The sequence below is a fragment of the Echeneis naucrates genome, chromosome 5 (assembly GCF_900963305.1).
Source record: "Echeneis naucrates chromosome 5, fEcheNa1.1, whole genome shotgun sequence".
Classification (NCBI taxonomy): Eukaryota; Metazoa; Chordata; class Actinopteri; order Carangiformes; family Echeneidae; genus Echeneis; species Echeneis naucrates.
Genome location: NC_042515.1, coordinates 12,315,317 through 12,338,379, shown reverse-complemented (window position 1 = coordinate 12,338,379; position 23,063 = coordinate 12,315,317). Strand labels below are relative to the sequence as shown.

The following is a 23,063-nucleotide window of genomic DNA, read 5'->3' as shown; positions in this document are numbered from 1 at the left end:
AAGCACAAAATACAATTTTTCCAAGGGTTTTCATGTTATATGCTTGAGGGTCATGTGGATTTACCATGATAAGAGTTGAGGTTCAGAATGGCCACAAAAAATGCGAAACCAAATCCCCAGAAAACATCTACAAAGTTAAAAGATCGGGTTAATTTTAATGAAGAATATGGTTTTGGCATTTATTATAATTTCCTACTTTATCATACAGTATGAATCTATTGAAACTATAACTGGACCTTAGATGATGTCATTGATTGATTCTTTTTGTGGAAGATTTATCAACACAATTTTAAAGATTCACTGTCACAGCACCATAAATTATACTGTACGTGATTAGTAGATAACGAAAAACTAATAACTCAACATAATGAAGATATGCTTGATCAGTTTTTTCATCCTCATCACATATTTAGTTGGTATTCTTGCTTAGTTTGTTTATAGCCAATAATTGACTGCTGGAAGGAACAAATCACACCCATTTTCAAGTGCACACACTAAAGGGATAAAAATTTAACCACCTCTTTTTTCATAGGGACGGCCTTTACATCTTCTTGTATGAGCTGGCAGGTCTGATGGAAATAGAATGTGATTGTGAGCCATCTCAAATATTTTGGAAAAAGGAGCACCTTATGGTGAAAACAGGACAGAACCATATTGGTGTTTTAAAACAAATTTAATCTCACCAGATACAATTCCCACAATCTCAAAGGCTATGGTGAAAAACACAGCAAAAATTGATGGCAGCATCAGTGCTGAAAATACAACACAAAGATGTTTAAACAATTACAAAGTCTATCTTATAAACTGAAAATATGAATGGGTCAATTTCTTTCTAACGACATGATGGAAAATGTTAATTTTCTTAACAAAGTGTGTCTACTTACAGCGAAAGGGCCTGTAGAGTGCTGTTCCCCATCCCAAACCAAAGCAGATTGCATAAAAATGATAATATTTGTCTGAAAATGTTCAGAAGAATAGATAAGAATTAAAGCATAACTTCTAAACTACGTAGAATTTATTCATGGACGCTGGTGTAGATGATGAGGTTCTACATACAGTATTGGTAACAATCAAAAGTGTTATCCTGTCCATATCCCTGAAAAAGAAACACTTTGGTGATTTCCTGATAGAGAAGATTCAGTACAGAGTTTAATTGATAAAGAAAGAATGAGCAAGAGACAGAGAAAGACAGTAGTACTAATAAAATATAGTATTGAGAATGGATTACCATTGCAGGTGGAAGGCAGTGAGAATCGATGACCAAGCTCAGTAGCAGGTTAATTATCCAGGCACATATACTAAAGACAAAGTAACAAGACACTTATACATAACGAAGACAACTTCCTCAACCTTGTCAAACCACCCTGGCAAGCAAGTGTACATAAACAGAAGGGAAGTCCCACATACCAATTTTTTTGCTTTCACATTCATTTGCGATGTTTTGTTTTTTCTCTCACGCAATCTGTTTTGAGGCTTAAGTGAACGAGACTCCAAGAAGTGATTAGAAACTTAGAAGCAGGGTTGCAGCTGCCTGACATTCACACATCCAACCACAATCTCATTTGCTTCTCTGCTTGCCTCCCTGATCCACCAACCCTTCCACCACCTCTGAGTGTCTCTCTGTTGCAACCTCTGCATCCTGTCTCCCAACCATCCTGGTGTTTGATACATTACAGCAAAGGAAACCTAGACCAACATGGAAGCAGAGACTGTTTCACAAATTCCAAAAAGTATCCTATGTAGGGGATCTGGATGAAAGCTTTTGCTGGTTGAGCAAACGTAATATAGAAGTGGAAACAATTAGCAAATTCACAGTTTGGCGTCGTATCAGAAAATCAATTAATCAAATGACTACTTGTGTATGTTGTTAAATTAAAGCATAATTACCAAATAGATAGAATTATGAATTTAATGTGTTAAGGTTTGGGGGTTTAAGTTGGAACAAAAAAATAAGACATATAAAAAAATTGTGTATTGTTACGATTTTTAAATATATAAAATACATGATAATTTTAAATACATATTTTAGATTAAAAAGAAAACAGACAGGATTTATCATTGTTCTGGTGTCTCATAGGCAGGGCTGTAGTTCCTGCATAAATTCTCTAGATGGTGGTGTTTTCAGCCAGTTGTTGGCTGAGACCACGCAATGCATTCTGGTACTTGAAGTCAACATGGTATTTGGTAAGTATTTGGCCCGTACGATACTGGTATCACACTTTCTATATCGGGATGAAGTGAAGCGGTAGCTCTGGTCCAGCGTTATTTCTATGAAATGAAATAAAGACAAAAAAAAATAAAAGCTGTGCATTTTTGGATAGAAAAGCTCAAAACATAATGTTTAATAATCAGGTTATATCCACGTTAACGGGGGAGAATGTGTAGATAAGTAAAAACTTTTGAATGTATGATATAAGTACACGGGTGCAGTACCTACAATGAATGTTCAAACCAGTTCTGATACCACTTATATTAAATAAAGCATTTATAAGTGTTGGATTTAAAGCAATGAAATCGCTTTTTGAGAAGACGAGGCCACACTCCTGTTCAGTAGGTGGCAGAAGGGAACCTCCAGGCTGTTGGCGACCTGCTAAAACATGAACAGACGAAGAAGAAGCAGAAGAAGACGCGGCGGAGGGAGAAGAAGACGAAGAAGAAGAAGGAGGAGGAGGACTCTTTCCAATCGATGATCTCAGCTGAAGTTTCCTCCGTCAGCTTCTGGGGGTGGTCTAAGAAACTGGTGGAGGATGATAAACGTGTCACCCTGACGAAGAAACGCAATCTTTATTTAAAGTCCCGATAATGCGGTTGAAAGAGAGGCAGTGATTTGCGGTATCGCCCCCCCCTCCTCCGCCCCGCTCCGGCTCTCCTGGGCTGGGTCCGTTACGCTCCTGAGTCGCCAACATGTCCACGGAGGAGCAGGACTATCCGGACGCCGTGCTGGTGACCGAGGCCGGCCCGCAGTGGCTCCGGGCCGAGGTGGAGCGTCTGACCCGGGAACTGCGGGAGACGACCCACGAGAAGATCCAGGCGGCCGAGTACGGACTGGCTGTGCTGGAGGAGAAACAGCATCTCAAGCTGCGATTTGACGAGTTGGAGACCGAGTACGAGGCGGTCCGGCAGGAACTGGATCAGCTGAAGGAGGTAATCCGAGATCGGAGCTCCGCAGCCCGGCACAAAAATACAGTGTTAGTGATGGTAATAGTGTCGGTGTGAGAAGACCAGAGCTAACCTCGGTGTTGTGCCTCATAGTGGGCAGCTGCAGCTCCTGGACGTGTCAAGTCTGGATCATATAATCTGAGCTACAGTAAACTGGGCTCAGTGTTTGAAGCTCAGACAGAAGTTGACCTTTTCACTAAAGGAGCATTAATGAGTCAGTTGTAACTTGATATACCAAAAGCCCCTTACGCCTGTTTTAATGTTCTGGTGCATTATAAAATGGTGATTAAATGCAGAAACAATGATGGTAAGGTTATAAAACAGTCTTTCCTTCATGCCCACTTGCCTGTACTTGCTCTAGGTATGTTGAGTTCTTTATATCTAACATCTACAGCTACAGGGTGTCAAATGCCTCTGCGGCTGAGCTGCTGTTAGTTATCAGAAAGTGGAGAGGTTCACTTAATTATTTTATAGCTCTACTGCCTTTTAAGATTTGTTGCAAAGCAGCAACAGTAGAGTCTGCTTTCTTTGAATTTCTCTTCTGTAAATCTGTGGGATTTTCCACTATTGGTTCAAAAATAGTCATGGTCTCAAAATTCAGCAGCCCTAGTCTGTTTTTTTTTTTCACAGATCATTAGAAACCAGTTTATCATGTGCTGCCATTTCTGATGTTTCCAGAAGCTAAAAATTGTACCAATTGAGGAAGAAACTGGACTAAGCTAATGTTGGCTGAGGGAAAAATAGAAACTGCCACAGCTGAATGTGGGAGGCTTATACATCTGTCAGTGGTATTTTATTATAGTAAAGGATTTGTTGAAATATCTTCTTCATCGAGCAATTGTTTTTTAAACCCAATGACAAATAGAAGAATATTACAAAAGGCCCCAGTGGCCCTAAATAAGACAATGGAAACCGACAGAAGACGTTTTACTCAATATGTCATTATAAGCAGTTTTCCTGCAGCCAGTTTGTCAACTCTGAGGAAGTGTATCCTATGACACTTCCACATTGCCTTTACTATTCAGCATTGTGGTCACCACTTGTCATCAACTATGTCTCAATTTTTCAATGTTAATTTAATGGATGTTTTTACCTTCCTCAGCTTAGTTAATACTCCTTGTTTTAAAATCAGTACTTTAATCAGTGCTTTAAATGTAGTAAAGAATCTTTAACTACAGCTGTCTATATCAAACTTGCTTAGGGCAGAAACTCATGAGAATTTTCATTGCTAATTAATTTGCAGTTTACTTCTTTGATTACACGATTAATCATTTAGTCTATATAAGTTGATAAAAAGTTTTTTATGACCAGAATTTTTAACATAATAAGTTTCATATGTGACAAAGAAAAGCAGAGACTTTCCAACTTAAAGAGGCTGCAATCAGTGGCATTTTTTCTTGGAAAACAAACAAACAAACAAAAAAAAAAACTATCAATCATATCAATCAATCATGACTTGGATATGTCATTCTGTCCATTTCCTGTGGATCTTTGAATCATTAACAGACACAGTTATATTTTTATGTTCAATGTCATCCTCTTCATAATATTAATGATGTAAATCACAGTCCAGTCATCAAATGAGTCATGATGTGGTCATTCTCTTGGTGTGTGTATGAATTTGACTGTTGCTTGTCACTGAGGCATATACAGGAAAATACATTAGCCATTGTCACAATCAGCATTTTTAGGCTCTTGATCAATTCACAGCAGCACCGATGTATCGTTAAAGGTTTGAAGGTGGGGTCTGAGAGGGTCATGGGAAGGAAAGCTGCATCTCTGCTGTGTCTCTCAGGACTTTCTTGGACAGTACCGGTTACATCACCATTTTTGGCCCAGTGTCAGTAGATGTTGGCTGGGTATCTATAAGCCTTTAAGTCAGGCACCTTTGGGACTCTGATACCAGTTTATTCATCCTATTAAGGTGTTCTCACATTATCCTGGTTACCTGTTAATGCTGTTAACCAAAGCCTTGACATTTGGTATCTAGCCATCAGTGTATGTCAGACTCTGTTTGTGTTTACTCACATTAGGCTCCATCAAAGAAAGAAGCATTGCTTACTTTTCCACTTTGAAAAGACAGACCTGAGAATAAGCATAAGAAATATACTCATAAGTGTCCTGTGAGTTAAGTGGTTGTGATTCTCTTCCACCTGAGTGAAAATGCCACAAAAAAGTAACTTTATGGATAGAATGCCGGAGATGTCTGCCAGGTTTGTCCGACGTTGTAATAAATTGTAGTAATTTTCAAAAAACAAATATGAATTTTAGACTATGGCATTTATAACCCTGATCAAAGGAACATTGTTGCGGATGTTTATTCTTTGTCGGCCCCCAGGCTTTTGGACAAGCTCACTCAACCCACAGGAAGGTAGCAGCAGATGGGGAAAGCAGGGAAGAGTCACTGATACTTGAGTCTGCCAGCAAAGAGGCTACCTACCAGCAAAAAGTCCTAGAGCTGCAGAGTGAGCTCAGACAGGTCAAAGCCTCCCTCACTAGCGCTCAGGCTGAGAATGACCGCCTGTCTTCCATTGTCTTGGACGTGAAAGAGGTAATAATGTAACTGTATCAATATTTTTGCATTTTCTGTCATTTTGTAGACTTACATGTAAAAGAAAACCCAAAATCAAATGTGTGATTCAAAAAAAACTTGATTAGATGATCTAGCAAACACAGGGAATGTAGTTTGTATTTTGCTCTTGTATACTTTTTATGTGCTAGTTTGTTGTGTTTGTATTCTTCACACACAAAGTCCTTTTACGCACTTGTTAAGTATTTTTTCTGAGCTTTTCATACACTTCAATGGTAAGTAATTTTTAGAAGTATATTGAGTTGTAATAAAAATGCTCCTAAAGTTAGTAAAGTGGGAATTCACCAGTAGCTCTGGTGGAGTTGGTCCTTGTAGTGTGGGAGGGAGTTTGCAATGAGCCAAGGAGGAAAGATGATGTAATAGTCCACTGTGACTGGCACAAAGGATGTCCTCTGCCAGGTCTCTCTGTAGCATACATTGGTAAGTGGATCATGTTCTCTTTTCGTCATCTACATTCCCTGCCAATGTCTTACCCTGGTTGTATTGCCAAACAGTAAACATGCTGATCTGGCAGTGCTTTACTAAATCAGTGAACGTTGATTTTAAATTCCTGCTCATGCTTCCTGCCACAGTATGTGTACATTTGTCTCTTGACCCTATATGTGCAGAGTTCAGAGCTGGCAGAGCTTCAGCGCAGTCAACTGCGTGATGACATCAGAGAATACAAAGTGCGAGAGGCTCGTCTGCAGCAGGACTACAACGAGCTGGAGGAGGAGAACATCTCTCTTCAGAAGCAAGTCTCTGTGCTGAGACAAAACCAGGTTAGACAAACAAGACAGAACATGATTCTCACTTTCTTGCACATCGTGAACTTGATTGAAAGAGTGCTAAATTAGGAACACCAAACTACATGCATGCTTTTAGATCCCCATATCACCACATGGTCATTGTGCCATGTACTTCCATTGTCATAGCGCGAGAAGGCATGTTACAGTCCCAATACTATATATTTGTCTCATACTAAGAATTACAGTGACACAGTGGAGTAAAGTTATTGACAATTTAATAAATTTTTTGTGCATGTGTGCAGGTGGAATTTGAAGGTCTAAAGCATGAGATCCGCCGTCTGGAGGAGGACTCTCAGTGCCTCCACAGCCAGCAGGAGGAAGTCATGCGTCTGAGAGAAATCGCTGAGCGACAGCTAACAGAGGCCTTAGAGACAATTAAAACAGAGCGTGAACAGAAGGCCAGCTTGCGCAAACAGCTATCCCACTATATGACCATTGGCAGCTCTGTGTACAACAGCTCTTTCAACATCTCCATCGACAACCTGAAACTCCACGAGGAGCCGTCCACCATAAGTGAGCCTGACAATGACGACCTAATCAGAGGCTTCGAAAACGGTCTGATGAAGACAAATGAAGGTGATGAAGATGGCAGAGCTGCTGGGAACAAAAGAGGGGAGACCTTTAGGCCAGCTCCCAGTCTGGTGGACGACCTCCTCAGTGAGCTCAACATATCGGAGATCCAGAAACTTAAGCAACAGCTTGCACAGGTATGAAGTATCCAAGATGTACTTTAACCAAGACCCAATACTGTCAATGTGAAGTGCTGCCTGATCTGTTTTCAGCTGAAATGAGTTGAGAAATTTAAGTATACCCCACATCATACCTTATGCATGCACAGAAAGAAAATGGGATAATTGTTTATTACTGGACACATCTTTAAGCGGTTGTCTGTGAATATTCATCTGCCCTGAAGTGTACTCACTCTGCTCTCTGAAAGCTCAAAGCAGAAGTATTGGGTTAATTAATATATTTGTATTACATTAACAGCCCAGGCATTCGAGGACACTTCCACAGAAATAGACAATGCAGTGTCTCGGAAGGTCTTTTTCCATTATGATATTAGTCGCTCTTTACTTAACCAGTTGTCCAATTTTCTAAATACTGGACTAAAATCGGCAAAACTAATTAAACACACAACATTCATTCTCTACTCAATGATAAATGAACACATGGATCAGGAAGAAGTATTCAGTGACAGACCCCACATTTTATTTGAAAGCTGACTATTATTTTTTGGTTTTAGGATAAGCCCCAAACTTATTTAATAGATTTTAACCAAAATTTAAACTGCAAAAGCAAAATCATTCTGAACAGCAGACACATCAGACAGCTTCTCAAACTTTCCACAACAATTTCTCATTTAATGTGTATGTTTGCTGAAAATGCTTTGTTTGACCAGAACTAATCTTTGGTTGCCTTTTTCTATTAGGTGGACCGGGAGAAGATGGCCCTGATAAACTCTCTGCAAGAGATCCAGAAGCAGCTGGAACAGGCTTATGGGACTGTTTCTGAGCAAAAGGAAACTGTCAACAAACTGACTGAGAACCTTAGCGCGATGAGGAAACTTCAGGCCAGTAAGGAGCGGCAATCTGCCCTCGACACTGAAAAAGACAGAGACAGCCATGATGACGGAGACTACTATGAACTGGACATCAACGGACCTGAGATCCTGCAGTGTAAATACACCGTGGCAGTGTCTGAAGCTGGGGAGTTGAGGCAGGAGCTGAAGACACTGAGGAAAGACTACGAGGAGTGTCGAACCAGGTATGAAGATGAGCGAGCACAGTTGGAGAGTGATGTCCAGGACTTGAGGTCAAAGTTGGCATCCCTGGAGAAGATTAGCCAAGCAGACAAAGCGGAAGTGATTCGCCTTGAGAAGGAGCTTCACCTGGCCAGCAAGGCTGCAGGAGAATCGCTTGGCAGCCTTAATGTTGCCCAGGATGAGCTCATAGCTTTCAGTGAGGAGTTGGCCAATCTCTACAACCATGTGTGTATGTGCAACAATGAGACCCCAAACCGTGTCATGCTCGACTACTACAAGGAAGGCAAAGTCATGGCAAGAAGGGGGCCTGAAGGGAAGGAACAACAGTCGTTCATACTTATCAGTAATGAGTTGATCCCTGGGACTGAACCTGGTTCCCTAACTCCAGTCCCAGAGCACCGCCCCGAACCCATGAATGTCTATAACATTGTAGCCATCATTAGAGATCAGATCTGCCACCTTCAGCAGGCAGTGGACCGTACCACAGAACTGTCACGCCAGAGACTTGCAAATCTGGAACTGAGCACAGTGGCAGACAAAGACAAAGAAGCTTGCATGGAAGAGATCCTCAAACTGAAGTCCCTGCTTAGCACCAAAAGGGAACAGATAGCCACTCTCAGGGCTGTACTGAAGGCCAACAAACAGGTCAGAAATCCACTGTGTGTGTGTCTGTGTGCTTGTGTGCCTGCTGTGTGTTTTCTCAAAGGAAGGATGTTCATTGTCTCTCTCAGCCTGTCACATTAAACTGAATGGGTAATGGCTTCAAAAGTAACCACTTTACTTTACTTTACTGAAGTGTGAAAAATTTGTAATTCTTTAAGATCTTTTTCTTACCAGACCGCAGAGGTTGCTTTGGCCAACCTGAAGAGCAAATTTGACAGTGAGAAGGCAATTGTGACTGAAACAATGATGAAACTCCGCAATGAACTCAAGGCTCTGAAAGAGGATGCTGCTACATTCTCCTCCCTTCGAGCAATGTTTGCTACAAGGTATTGTCATGCATAATCGCTTATTTACATTTATTTTCAGCAAAGTGGTGGTCCAGGGCACATAACACATGTACAATATGCATGACATTACAAAAGTACCAATAATGTTGATTTACTTTTGTTGTGCATCTTATCAGTGACCTTTCACAATCTTAAAACAACAACTCAACACTTCAGTGCTTGTTCTGTACAACTGTTTTTGCATCTTGGTGCAAAAGACACAAAGCATTATGGGAATAGTCTGATGTAATACTTGCTTGAGTCAGCTAGCAGGGAGCTCATCCTCCCATCTGGAAAATGCTGTCTGGGGAATGAGGAAAACATGTGACAGCACCAACAGCAGCAGCCAGAGCAAACTGCTCCACCTGCTGGTGACAGCGCTTGTCTCTTATTTCTTCTGTCTCCTGCTCTTTTGTCTGCCTCTCCCCTCTCTTTCATTTAGGTGTGATGAGTATGTCACCCAGCTGGATGATATGCAGAGGCAGCTGGCTGCTGCTGAGGACGAAAAGAAAACCCTGAATTCGCTGTTGCGTATGGCCATCCAGCAGAAACTGGCTCTAACTCAGCGCCTGGAAGATTTAGAGTTTGACCATGAGCAGGCTCGGCGCAACAGTATTACAGCAGTGGCAGCCAAGGGCAAAATAAAGGGCAAATTAGCATCTTCCAGCCTTCACGTAAGTCAGCGGCTATTTTTCTTTTATTTCTTTCATTTTTTGTCAAGATTTGTGTTCCAACTTTGCATACACTCATTTGACCTCTGAGCTCTTGTGTTGCCATTACACAGGTTATATAACTATATAAACAACTTATATAATATAACCAAATACTTGTATATTGTCATCACAATATATTATGCTGGTCATAGTTAAAAGTAGTTATAGCGTACATGTACAGATATGTCATGCTATTTTATCACTTATCACTTTATCACTGGTTACAATGCTTGTCTGCCCTCCACACAAACGCATGCTACCTGCTTCTTGCTGTAGAAATATAATTCAGAACTAATTTCAGTTTTTATTACAGTTCTCTTAAATTGATATTAAGATTATATATAAAATTAATATAAGTATTAGGAATGATTTATTAACATGATAAGACATTTCAATTTGCTGAAAATTCCTGACTGCTAACTTCATTGATACATTTCATTTCACTAATGCATTGAATTTTTTTAATCAGTCCAACAATCAATATGTGATTATATTTTTTTTTCCTCTTCTCTTGTCTTTCTTTCCATTTACAGTAAATCTATCAAGTGAGGTGGCCTAATCGAGGGCCGTCTGTGAAACCTTTGCTCCTGGGTTCTTCAGTCTCTAATCATGGTCTAAATCATGTTATTGCTTAAACAAGAACATATTCAGAACATAGAAGTATTTACCAAGCGCCTTTTTCAGAGTGCCAAAATAAAAATATTTTAGTTTTGTCAAATGGTATGACTGCAGAAAGTATTAGTCATCACATCAGCTACCCACTGCAGTCCTTCATTCTTCCAACAATATGCACCACTATTATTAGTGAAGTAGAGGAAAAATCAGGATGGGGATTTTTGCTGATTACTTATTGCCTGTGTTACCCTGACTGAGCACTTTTTGTTTCTCTTTTTTAGCTCTTAGTTAATTCTTATTTCTTTATTAAGTCATACTAATTATTTTGAGTAATATACAGTGTTTTACTGTACATGCACATTCATGTGACAGATTCTTGATGACAAGTTTATCCATATTTCTTTCATGACAACAAAACCACAGTATGTGGTAGTTCTTTTTAACACAGTACTTTAAACCAACTAGTTGAAATCAAACAAAGGAGAAAAATAAGCTTTTCTTTTTTAAAAAATGTCTTCCTTTTGGCCTTAGATTTTGGGGTGCCTTTCTGTTTTTTTGATAATCATGCCACCTCATTAAAACACAATACAATGCCTTTTTTATGCATTCAATTTGTGTGATACTGCAGATGTGGAGTTTCAGGGTACTAACAAAATTTTGTATAACTGGGCTCCTACTCTGTGGATAAATGGCAGAGCTGTTACAAATTTCTGTATGCTTGTTATGACCGAGGAAGAGTATCAATGCTAAATTTATTTAAAGATTTCTAAGTTAAGGTCAGATGTTAATGTATTCATAAACTATATTCTGAAGGAGTTTTTGAAGTTCCATTATCTTCAAAAAATGAGCCTGCAGTGCCAATTTCGTCATGTGTATACAAGTGCAATTTGCAAGCATGGTATGTTTTTTTTTTTTTTGTTTGTTTGTGTTTTTATTTTATTTTATTTTTTTTGCTTTGTAAGAAAAAAAAGACATTTTACACAATATTGCTCACATTCTTGGTTTTAATTAATTGATTTTATATGTCTTTACTATAACTGCAATTATATTTATTTGACACTGCTCAGACAACAGGATGTCATCATCCTTTTTATTTCATGAGGGAGTTTGAGTGGAGATGGCTGCTCAGAATTTCATGAAGACTAAACTGTGGTAAGACACGTAAGATTCATGACTTATGACTGTCTCTGCTTCCAGTTATGGCTGAAGAAATAAATCTAACTTTCACAATTCTTAGGCCTGTTCTTTTTCAACAGAACACAAGTTTGCTACCAATGTATTTTCCTCACCAATGTATGAGTTATGCAGGCTTATTTCAGACCGACTGATCTATTTTACTTAATTTGGTAATAGGATCAATATGGTACCATATTGGTACGTGGCAAAGTGCAAATTTATTATGTCCATACATACATACTGTTGAGTATACAATAATATATATCACATCTAACAGGACCTATACAACAGCAAGTATTAAATTGAAATTTCAGTTATTAATTTTGCTTTACAGGACAGCTTTTGTTTGTTGTTCAACATCACAGGTTGTATACTTAAAATTATTTTAAAATACCTTTTTTGGTTTAATTGAGATGTGTCATGTGACAAATACACGCCCCTATACACTAAACATATCACAGGTTATTTATAATAAATAGACTGCTGTGTATCTGTGTAGAAGCTACCTAGCTTAGCTCCTGCCACCTTCGTCATCTTCTGTTTCCGGTGAAAACTCTTCTCTGGACGTCGACGTAACAATGCAAAAGCGATGACGTCAGAGGGCGTGCCTAAGACAAGGACAGAGTGGACTCCACAATGGGAGGTTTGTGTCTTCGTTTCAACTCACTGACAAAGAAATAAGGCTGATTTTTAGATCGTTTTAGACCTTCGCTTCGCTTTAACGTCTTCCCGTTGACTCCTAAACATGTACAGTGCTAACGACACGAAAGCTTGGCTCGTTTAACCGCTGAAAACATTGAACGTGTCCTTCCAAACCATGTTGACGTTTCTGAAAAGTTTTTCGGAGAGTATGTCTGACAGGAGACAGATGCTTCGGATACTTATGTCCTCTCTTCTCAACGTCCAAGTTAAATGGCCTCGAAATGTTTTGTCGCTACTTTATCACTCCCGCTACAACTGACAACAATGTCCTTCTGTTTTGACTATCTTCAAATTGTAAAGCTAGCATGTTTAGCTAGCTGGTCTGTGTGGGTCAACACTTTTGATTGAATGCTGTTGTGCGTGCAGACAGTTTCTATGATCAGCTGATCGAGGACAGCGCCTTCCTCAAAGCTGACCGGAGACTGGACACAGAGCTGGTGGACAAACTCATCCTACAGCTCAACAGGATCTACCCGCAGATCCTCACAGACAAGGAGGCCACCAAAGTAAGCCCTCATAGACCTGAAGCTCAGAGACATAGTAACATGGTGGGAGTGCTGCTGAGTCCCAAATAAAAGATGCACCCCGTTGGTACAGTACTGAGCTCGATTTTGCAAGAGTCTTTGTGATGGTAAATATTATTTATGTATCATAAGTATTCATCGCACAGTAGGAAGACCCTGGTTATTGTAATTATTGTTACTGGAGTATCCAAAGGCATCATATCTCTCATGGGACCTTGCAAAATCTTGAAAAGTTATTTGTGACTTTAGCTGTGAGATACATGGAATGACGCAGAAATACATGATTTCCGCTTGGAGTTTTTGTAAAAGAATTAAGTATTTGAAGTTATTTGCATGTTTCTATTGCTTTATTATACTCACTTATGTAAATGTTCTTAGTTATGTTACATCACTACACGTAAAATGCTAAAACTGTGGTTGATAAACTGACTGTATCCGGGAAAGGTCTCACATCTTCTAATTATATAATAACCCTTTACTTCCAGAAATCCACATAGAGAACCTTAATACAAGCTCCATTATCAGCACCCTGGGAAACAATAATTCTATTAGTGGGTTAAAAATTGCCTCTTATAATCACTATTATTGTTATCCAGTTTCGAAACTTGGATGTGCCCACTAGTCTTCGCCTGGGTGAGCTTATTGCAAATCTGCAAGGCAAAGGAGAGGAAGCATGCAAGGAGTTTTACAGGGCTCTCCATTTGCATATAGAAGATGTATACTACAGCTTGCCCACCCGGCTTCGACTCAGAGGTTAGTCTCTCAAAACTTCTTTGAATATCATGTATGGTCTCAGTAATGTTCTTATTATTTACGAAACCAATAATGGATTATACATATTTAATTGTGTATTAAATAACATTTTCTGCTTCCAGATACCTTGGATCCACTTGCCTATCCACGTGCCCACCAACAGAGATATGTTCTGAATGACAGAGGTAAATTGTTAAAGTCAGCATTCAAATGTTTCAATTTATCTAATAAATTCAAAACTACTAATAAACGATTGAATGCAAAATCTAAAAATAGTATTTATTTCAGGAACAAAATTAGTTGTAAAGCCATGACCAGCAGAGGATGGCACTTACTGTTACGTTTTTCCAGGTCCCCTCTTCTTTCTTGGCTGCTTCAGTATTGCTGTGGGAATGGCTATACTCTATTATAACACTGGTAAGTTGTTTTCCACTTGTTTAGCATCACCTGACTTTGGAATTGTAGTGATTGGATATTGCCACTTTGATTGGATAGTTAATTTGTATCAGCAATGTCCATGATGATGTTGAAATTACAAATGAGCCTCATGATGTTAATGTTGTGTAACAAAAAAAGTTCCCTTTCTTGTAGAGGCCAAAGTGACGAGAGGCTGTGGGGCCCTCGGGATGGCTGCTCTGGGTCTGAAAAGAAAAGCTCAGCAAGTTGTCATTTGGTACACTGAAGAAAGCCTCTTGAATTAGAGGTGATTCCTTCACACCTGGTGTTTCATCAGTACGGCTCTGGGGATAATATTTGTACCAAAAATCTGCACACTGTCTTTTCAAGGGCTAAATACTAATTTTGTACACAGTTTTAAAAATAATTTTGTTTTTTTAGCACCTTCTCCCTCACCTTTTCTCATGCTGTCTATTTATATTGGCATAAAGTAATTAATACATTCACATTTAGTCAGAGACTGGAAAACAAGGTATTTTCACACCTGAGTTTTAAATGTGGTGTGTTGCCACAGTCAGCGTGAAGTAGCCTATTTTTCAGTTTGCTGAACTGTACATATATGAGGAATGGATTATTGTGCTGCCTTGTTTGGTCAGTAGCCACTGATACCAAGCATATCGAAATAATGTCCACCCCGAATTTATTCAGACCAAAACATGGTCGCCATCTTGTGGCCAGTAGAGGACCGACAGCACTAAGCACACTCTTGTCTTGTGTTGTTTTCAGAGACATTTCTCGAAGTCCTGCGATACCAATTTACACAAGATAGTGATTAGTCGTGTTCATAACCGGAAATTATATCAAAGAAGCGACTACCTAGAGATTTTTGATCGGTTTTTATGGGACATTCCGCGCTAAAGCGTCGTCACGTGAATGTGTCGACCAATGAGATACCAGTATTTTACCGCAGTGCATTGTAGGTAGGAAAGATTACGACTGAAACAAATCAAAATATACTAACACAGAAGAACCCTGACATTGAAGTGCAGTGCCGGATCGACCAGACATTAACTAAACATATAAGAATTTTAGAAATACAACACTTACAAACTCGGCAACACACCATAAGTGAAACTACCACGTGTGAGTCTCTCTCTAAAGGGTGACGTCCCCCACAGGACTGTCGTGTTGTATGAAAGGAGAGAAGGTTAGCACTCCCCTTGACAAGGATGGAATTGGTCCCAGTGGCCTGCAACACATATACGGTTAAGGCACTGCCACCTACTTCGTGGCATCTCTAACCAAGTTTTTTTTTTTTTCCCCCCCACGGGAAATGTGGCCAGATACTGCAGAGGATGAAAAATGACACGATTTTAAAAAGTGACACAATTTTTCTCATTTTCTCAGACCACATCTCTCTCTCTAAATATATATATATATATATTTGTGTGTGTGTGTGTACACACACGCCAACACACTAACATAATGGAACAGGAAGAAAGCAAATATTCCCCGTCTGCCTGTTTCCGCTGGGTCCTCTCAGGTTAATTGAAACGTGTATTTGTCCAGTTGGCCTTCAGTATCCTTCAGCTCAGTGGATAGCTACACATCTGACTGTATTTCCTTCCAAGTCAAATGTAAGTTCAGCTTATCCGTCAAAAATTGTATTAGAAGTGTGTGAAAAAAAAAATTTCCAGTCCCAGTTACTGACAGATACTGTGTCTGTGGCTGTTGATATATATGTATTTTCAAATGTTACCGTGCCTTATCGCAGTTAGTTTTAGGATGAGTCTATTTGGATACAAAGTTAGACCAGTACATTAACTGAATCCATAATGGCAGATTCCTCTGGGCGTGTGTCAATCATATGGTTATGACAGGTATGACAGAAAGGATTTAAGAAGTCATTGTTAGAAAAATCTCAAAATACATTTACAACGTGACTTTATACACTTTTGTAATATTACACTAAATAGAGATATTTTTGTCAATTGATGTCTATTCATTAAGGAGTGCCTTACAAACACATTCTTCATCCTTTGCCATGTAACAATGCCTTATTGTCTTATGACTTAAGTCTTTGTACAATTAAACTATGCATTATAATATTACATGCATTATGATATTACACAGAACAATAAACACTTATTACTTTTGTGGTTTTCTTCAAAAAATTTATTCAAAATAGTACTCACAATGCATGGAATAAGATCACTGACCTAAAGCTAAAAAGAAAAAATTGGTCCTTTAAAAAAACACATAGATATACTTAACTAATATACATGACGATTACATTAATATATTTTGCATAGAACTTATAAAACAAAGCGTATTTTAAGACCACATAATCAAATGAGGTTTAAATGTTCTAAAATAATATATGTTCCCCATAATGAAGCTGTTTATTTTGATCGGCAGTAAAGCCAAGAAGGCCCCAGTTGCATTCAACAATTTGGCTTACGCTGTGTTTGTGATTATATGTTCTTCCTTTTTGTAAACGTATGTTGGGGTTTACAGGCTTTAGTTGACAAATACTAACAAATTTAAACTTTCAAATTGTGAAATGTTGCACCCCTCGCCAGGAAACATTCACAGTGGTTGTGAGTGATACACAGTATATTGCTGATGCTTCTTTTGTAGGCATCTTATCTGCATCAGTAACCTGAGTATGATGAGGCAACACAGGAGAATTGCCACAGCAAATGAAAACTGAGTGCATTGTAGTTCAGAGCTATGTCACTTGACCTGCAGGATGCATTGAGCCTCCTTGAGTTTGGGGGATTGATTTACAGATGCACCTGCATGCAATTGACTTTTGCGAATACATTTCCATATAACAATAATAACATAAAGGTTCATTTTTATTTGGGTGAAGGTGATGAAGCACTTGGAATATGGGGTCGCTGGACACCAAAGACTGTGATGAAGACGTTGATCACGACTATTATAAAGACGAAGGCTGTGGTCAAATTTTCCATGATGTTCAGCTTGTAGTGCATGCTTTCGTCATTCAGGTTCCATTTAACTGGGGACAGAGAAATGACACAAATACACATATACGAGTTTTGCTTAGTCATTAGGAATGATATCCTTTCTTTAGAAGGCGGCACTGAAATGAAATTTCTTGTTAAGTTTCAAGCGAAATAACCATCACTGAAGACTCAGATAAATTAACAGCCTCTGACAGCATTGGCCTCAGGTGAATAATTACCTTTTCTCTCCATTAGAACATTACAGGCTCCACTGGGCTGAGAGAAGTACCTCTGAGAATCTTTTAGCCTAAGTTGGCTCAGCCGGGTGTTTTTAAATTCCCCCTTGTTATTGGTAAATATTCTATGAAATCATCTTTTTTACAAGGTGTATGGCACACTTCGAAGATTAAACTATGTTTTTCTTCCTTCAGTGGTGGTCTAAACTTAACTCTCAACAGTTACTTGTCTTGCAATTGAGGGGCCTAAACCAAAGATATTTTTTAATACATCTTAATATTAGAGTCTATCACAGATCATCAAAAGTTTTTCTGATTGCTTGATTGGACTAGATGTTGCAGCCCCTGAATGTGAATTTGGCCTTATTAACTGACTTTGCTGGCCTCATCTTATGGGATTGAATGAAACTTCAACAAAGTATAAGCTTCTGTAATTGAAAATAGGAAACAATGTCCAAACATACCTATGAAGATGAGTAAAATTCCCACCACAATTTGTAGGATGAGAGAGATGGAAATGAGAATAATGAGGGGCACATAGAAGGTGAACTCTGGTCCTTGCTCCATCACAGCCTTCAGCTGTGAGGCATTAGCCATCAGGAGAGCCACGTCCAGCATGCTTTCTGCTGCACTCTTCTTATTGGCATAACGGTTCATGTTTAGGGGTCCTTGTTCCCTCCTCCTTCTGCCATGTAGTGGCATCTGAGTAGAAGCACAAGTCTTGTCATCAGTCTAACACAGAATCACGTAAAAGTGGCATCTTGATTTTGATACTGTCTTTTGAGAGAGGTGAGTTGAAGATTTCAGTCTTTTGTTAATTATATTGTAGTTGCCATTCGCATAACAATAAGGTGGTCAAGTGCCACAGAGTAATTCAATGATAACAACTGTGTTTCTTTATTATGCAGCAAACGCAAGCACTCTGCTAATGTTGTCACATTGAACTGCTGTAGTTGTCTTAAGTGTTACATTTAACTGACATATTGTGTGGCCTTTGTTTTGTAATAACATTTAACATGAATGTGACAATTAGCCTAGCACTCTTGTCTGAATCAAATTTTCAACCTTTTTAACCATTTACAATTGATAAGAATCAAACTTTCCCAGTGAAACATATACATATAGGGAATTATTTCCCTGAAATTGCACCCTAATGGAAGTTTTGTTGAAATAAAAGTGGAAGTGAAAGTGCTCAGTAACCACATTCAAACGGGGACTGACTGACTAGAAAGGTCATAGTGGAGGAACTAAGTGAGACTCATTTGAGGAATTATCTCATATAGAATTCTTGTAAAAGTCCAGCGTTAAAGTAATTAGATCATTGTTCACCAATAACACCACATGGTGTGTTATTTCTTGAGCAGAATTTCATGTGCCTATAACTGCTGGCTAATCTATCCAGGAAGAGGTCATGTCAAGGAATCCATTTCCTTCCCTTTTGTGGCACAGCAGAAAGAAGTTGATTTCCGTTTGTTGTGCAAGTGAAGGGAGTTTGTGGAAAATGGTTAATTAAGCTTCGAGAAAAAAAACCGGGGTCAATCCAGAGGCCACTCGTAATGCTTGTTAAGAAGGTAACACAGTGCTCAGGGTTTCATCTGGGTGGAGTCTGCTTCAGCTATCAAATAATGCCTCCCTTATGCCCAGGTTGGCTTCATCACATTCTGAGGTTCAACTCAGTGTGCCCTTCATTCAGCTGTGAAAACAGGACTGACCACATAGGGGAAAGATGCACTTGTGACACCGGAGAATGAGTGTGAGGGCTGCTAGCTGTCACTCGAACTTTCACATGAACCACAACATTGACATGGAAGTGGTGATTAACTTCTTCATTTCATAGGAAATTACATAACTAGGAAACTACACCTGCCTTGATATATTTTTTTATTACTGTCATAGACAGCAATTGTTAGACATACATCCTCACGGTATACCATTTTATAATTTTTTTTAGGAGATAACATTGAAAATTTCTTTGACGTCTTTATTTGGGTACAATTTAACCTTGATTCTGTGTACAATACATTACTTATTAAATCCAAGTATCATTTTTCAAACGCTGTCGCTGTTGAGTCTTAAAACTAACAATATTTCTATTATTATTATTGCTTAAGATAGTTATCACATTAATAGATGAGAAAAAATGCCAATCATAAGTTCCCAGAGCCCTAAGCAACATCTCACAGTTACTTTTTTGTTTTATCAAAAATACACAACACTAATTCACTGATAAGATTTATACTTTAAAATGGAGCATTTAGTAACTGACGAGTTATGTAAAAAAGAAACCAAACTTGAAAACTGTTAGCATTTTGTAACGTGGTTACTTTGGCACAATTTTGTGTGTTACATTACTTTAAGATAAAAGGGCTGCTAAAAAAGTAACACAATGACATCTCATGGTCTGAATTAGTCTACTTTGTCTATTGTAAAATATGTTCATTTGAGTCCATAGCACAGACACTTGCGTTTTGCTGAAGACAATGATGGGTTGTGCAGCAGTTTCAGCCCGTGAGCTCAAATCTGGCTCCGGACTCGGACCCTGGATTCCCGTCCAGGACCGGGACTACACACCGGGCTCACACGGTCCCTGTGGGAGTCTGTCCGGCTGACAGACTCCCACAGAAACACAAATGATCCGATATGTGTGGAGCTAATCCAAAGGTCGACCCGCTCACGCCAGCTCCGTCAACTATGTCTGGATGGAGACGGGGAGGGGAAAAGGGGCTAGACAGACATTTCTGTCCGAAGATAGGCATGCCGGGGTATCTCTGCCAGCCCGGACATTAGGGCTGATCCGCCGGTCTAACGGGGACCGGAGCCAACCTACCTCCGCCTCGCCGTGTCGGTCAGCATCCCCGTTCATTTCCAAGCTCTCCGTGGCCATGTTGGAAGTGCTCCGCCGGACAGCCCAAAGCACTTCGGTCGTAGATGTCGTGGGAGAGTGTTTGTTTCAGCCGGCGGACACCAGCTCATTGTTTATAAAGGGCTGCTGTGACGACAGGAGGGCAGAAAAAGCCCCGGACTACCGCCCCTCCAGCCTCCAGCCCCCGGCCCCCGGCCCGCTGCGACCGCGGACGGGCTGGGACACACACCGCTCCGTAGACTGGTCTGCGTCCGTGTGTTTATTTCCCAAACCCGGAATAAAAGAGAAAAAACGGCGCAATGCTGTATTGTTTGTCGTGTAATTGTAGACTTTCATCGACAGTATGTACAGAAACTGGGCTTTTTGGCGCCACCGTGAGTCTTAACGCGGCACTGCGCCATCAAATGTCCCAACAGGCTGTTTATTTCTACCACTGTGGCAAGAGGATGGAAATATGAGGAAGTCTGTCAGAAATACATTCAGCAACGATGCTCCAGGCTGTTCACCAAATTAACGACTGATGAAAAAATGTTTACATCACAAGAACACCAGTCCTGTGCAACAACAAAAGTAATTCAACTTAGTAGAGAAAATTAAACAGTCTAAATAAAACATGTAATTCTAACATGGGGAATGTGCTAAAACGGCCACTTCCATGTGGTCTTCCCCTTTACAGCAGTTTAGATAATTCAAGTGTCTTCCGAGATAAAGCAACTCCTCGCGATAGGCTACCAGACTTCATGATATCTGACACTTCAGCGGGAGCTGATGTTATATGCTACTACATCTGTTACTAAAGCTTTCCCTTATGCCACCTTATACCAGTATATCATATAATTCATATAGTTAAACTACTTAAACAAGCCATAGCAGCATGAGTTAGCGCAAGCTTGGACGAGTTAAACACATCGGCCTTTGTGTGACCATAATATGAGGGGTCAGCAAATAGGATGACCAGATGCCACTGTAAGTGTCACATCCATGGGGTCACATTGTAAACCCGGCCCTCCCGGGCCTGGTGCCACCCACTAACTGGTTCCCATTATTCCACCAGTTTCCCTGGTGATCTGGATGAGCTTTTCTTCCTCAAAGTGGCCTCCGTAAAATTTGAAACATTTATTTGTCCTTGCAGAATACAAGTGTTCTTTTAAAGTATTATGTAATAACTGTGATATTTTCCTGTTTCAGAGTTTATGATTCTCATAAGTGAGCCTGGTCCAGATGACAATATGCTATACTTCACTCCTGTGCACGACCTTTGTGTTAGCCAGGAATCTGAGAACACCAACTTTGCTTAATTTACATGCATTTTACAGGAAGATCTTTTGTAACTGATGCGATTGCACAGCTCCTTCAACTTGTAGCCTAGACTTAGACTGCATTTAACAATCACCTTTCTTCACGTATAGCCTACATATTTTCCCTTTTATATAAACACTGGTTTAGCAGGAAGTGGCTTAGGATAAAGCTTTGGTTGTGACTTTAGTACAGCCCCTAACTCTAACCCTAACCCAGTGTTTAAGATTATTTTAAAGTGCACACGCATACCAAAATAGGCAATAGACAAAGTATACAAAATACACATGGGCGCTCCCGTCGGTTTTGTTAAACGGAAATAAATTGCACAAAATCCTTTCAATCCAAAGACAATTTATTTTGAGTGTGTTCATTGCTTAATTTCTGAGATACACGTGCATTGATGTATAGCAAAATAAAATGTTCCCCAAAAATGGCACCGCAGCGTGTCAAATCGTAAAGATAATATCTGGTGGGCTTAAAGGGTTAACCCCCAGATTACTATGATTCAGTTGGTATGTGCGTGTTTTAAAGGAGATTTCTCGAGGAAACGAGCCTCTCAGGGCCATGTGGACGGCTGAAGCTTTAAGATGCCCGGTGAGGCCCACACATCCTGTCAGCGTCCCGTTTGGTCGGAAGGCTTTGGCAGCCTTCCTCCCATTGGAGGGCGGCCGGCTGTGCGCTCCCCACGGCCTGAGTCAGCGGAGTCTGCGGGTGCCGCCGGAAAGCGCGCCGGGTTATTGGATACGTGTTGTTGCTAGGGGCGTGGGTTCCGCCGTGAAACATCTCTTTTTCCCTTAACCATGAGAAACGAGATGAACTCCACTCAGACATCAGCCGGAGCAGCTGGACGGGAGACGCGCTGACAGCCGCCTGCTCCGACCTGAGGGAAACTGTGCCGCAGTGAGACATAATCTGATAAGCGCCGGTGTCCATCCTCCGGTCCAGGACAACACTGTGGACAGAGAGGATAAGAAAAAAAAAAGGCAATGTGCGGGGATAGTTAAGGAAACAATGCAAAGATGCTGAGGTCACACTTTTGGCAGCTGATTCAGGCTTTTACCCGAAACACCTGACATTCATTTGTCGATGAGCGTTTCCAGGCGGTGACAGCTGCGCAGTTGGCCGTCCCGTGGTGTGTCTTTGGAGGGATTAATGTGTGGCAGAGCCGAAACATCCTGGCCTGTCCACTGTAGGCCACTGATCTGTCTGCGGATAGCATCTGTTCTTTTCTTTTTTCCATTGGAGAGGGGACTTATGCAGTGTGGAGCAAAGTGTTTTCGTCAGCTCATAGGTTAAACTGGCAATGACATCAGGCTTAACTTGAATAGCTCTGCTGTATTGCACCAAGGTGCACCCAGGGCGTGAGGTGGCACCCTACGAGCCGGACATTTTCAGTCGGCATGCTGAGCAGACTGAAGGCAGACTGAAGGCAGACTGAAGGCATAGAGCCATCGACACCCTGAGCCCTGAACTGCGTCACTGCACGCCGCTGTTGCAGGTAAGCTGCAAACTCTGCCACCGCCGGC

The 23,063-nt window shown here is 40.3% G+C and overlaps 3 protein-coding genes and 1 non-coding gene across 4 annotated transcripts; 3 read left to right on the top strand and 1 right to left on the bottom strand.

The window, feature by feature from the left end:
• The first annotated feature begins 2,646 nt into the window (after positions 1–2,646).
• Positions 2,647–11,838, top strand: LOC115044115 (protein bicaudal D homolog 2-like). The gene is made up of 8 exons (XM_029502964.1): positions 2,647–3,144; positions 5,498–5,710; positions 6,358–6,510; positions 6,780–7,244; positions 7,967–8,944; positions 9,137–9,288; positions 9,731–9,962; positions 10,535–11,838. Exons 1-8 carry the CDS (start codon positions 2,905–2,907, stop codon positions 10,535–10,537), a joined length of 2,436 nt encoding a protein of 811 aa, XP_029358824.1. The 5' UTR covers positions 2,647–2,904; the 3' UTR covers positions 10,538–11,838.
• A 479-nt stretch (positions 11,839–12,317) lies between these two features.
• On the top strand, positions 12,318–16,323 carry card19 (caspase recruitment domain family, member 19). Its single transcript, XM_029503232.1, has 6 exons — positions 12,318–12,435; positions 12,861–13,000; positions 13,615–13,771; positions 13,894–13,956; positions 14,123–14,188; positions 14,363–16,323. The coding sequence occupies exons 1-6, from the start codon at positions 12,429–12,431 to the stop codon at positions 14,470–14,472; spliced, it is 543 nt and encodes a 180-aa protein (XP_029359092.1). The 5' UTR covers positions 12,318–12,428; the 3' UTR covers positions 14,473–16,323.
• LOC115044356 (U6atac minor spliceosomal RNA) lies at positions 15,353–15,480 on the top strand. Its single transcript, XR_003840822.1, has one exon. It is a non-coding gene; the product is annotated as a U6atac minor spliceosomal RNA (small nuclear RNA).
• Positions 16,324–16,325: 2 nt separating the features above from the next.
• On the bottom strand, positions 16,326–20,491 carry ninj1 (ninjurin 1). The gene is made up of 3 exons (XM_029503233.1): positions 20,203–20,491; positions 17,840–18,077; positions 16,326–17,192 (listed from the first exon to the last, which is right to left on the bottom strand). Exons 1-3 carry the CDS (start codon positions 20,257–20,259, stop codon positions 17,029–17,031), a joined length of 459 nt encoding a protein of 152 aa, XP_029359093.1. The 5' UTR covers positions 20,260–20,491; the 3' UTR covers positions 16,326–17,028.
• Between the last annotated feature and the right edge of the window lie 2,572 nt (positions 20,492–23,063).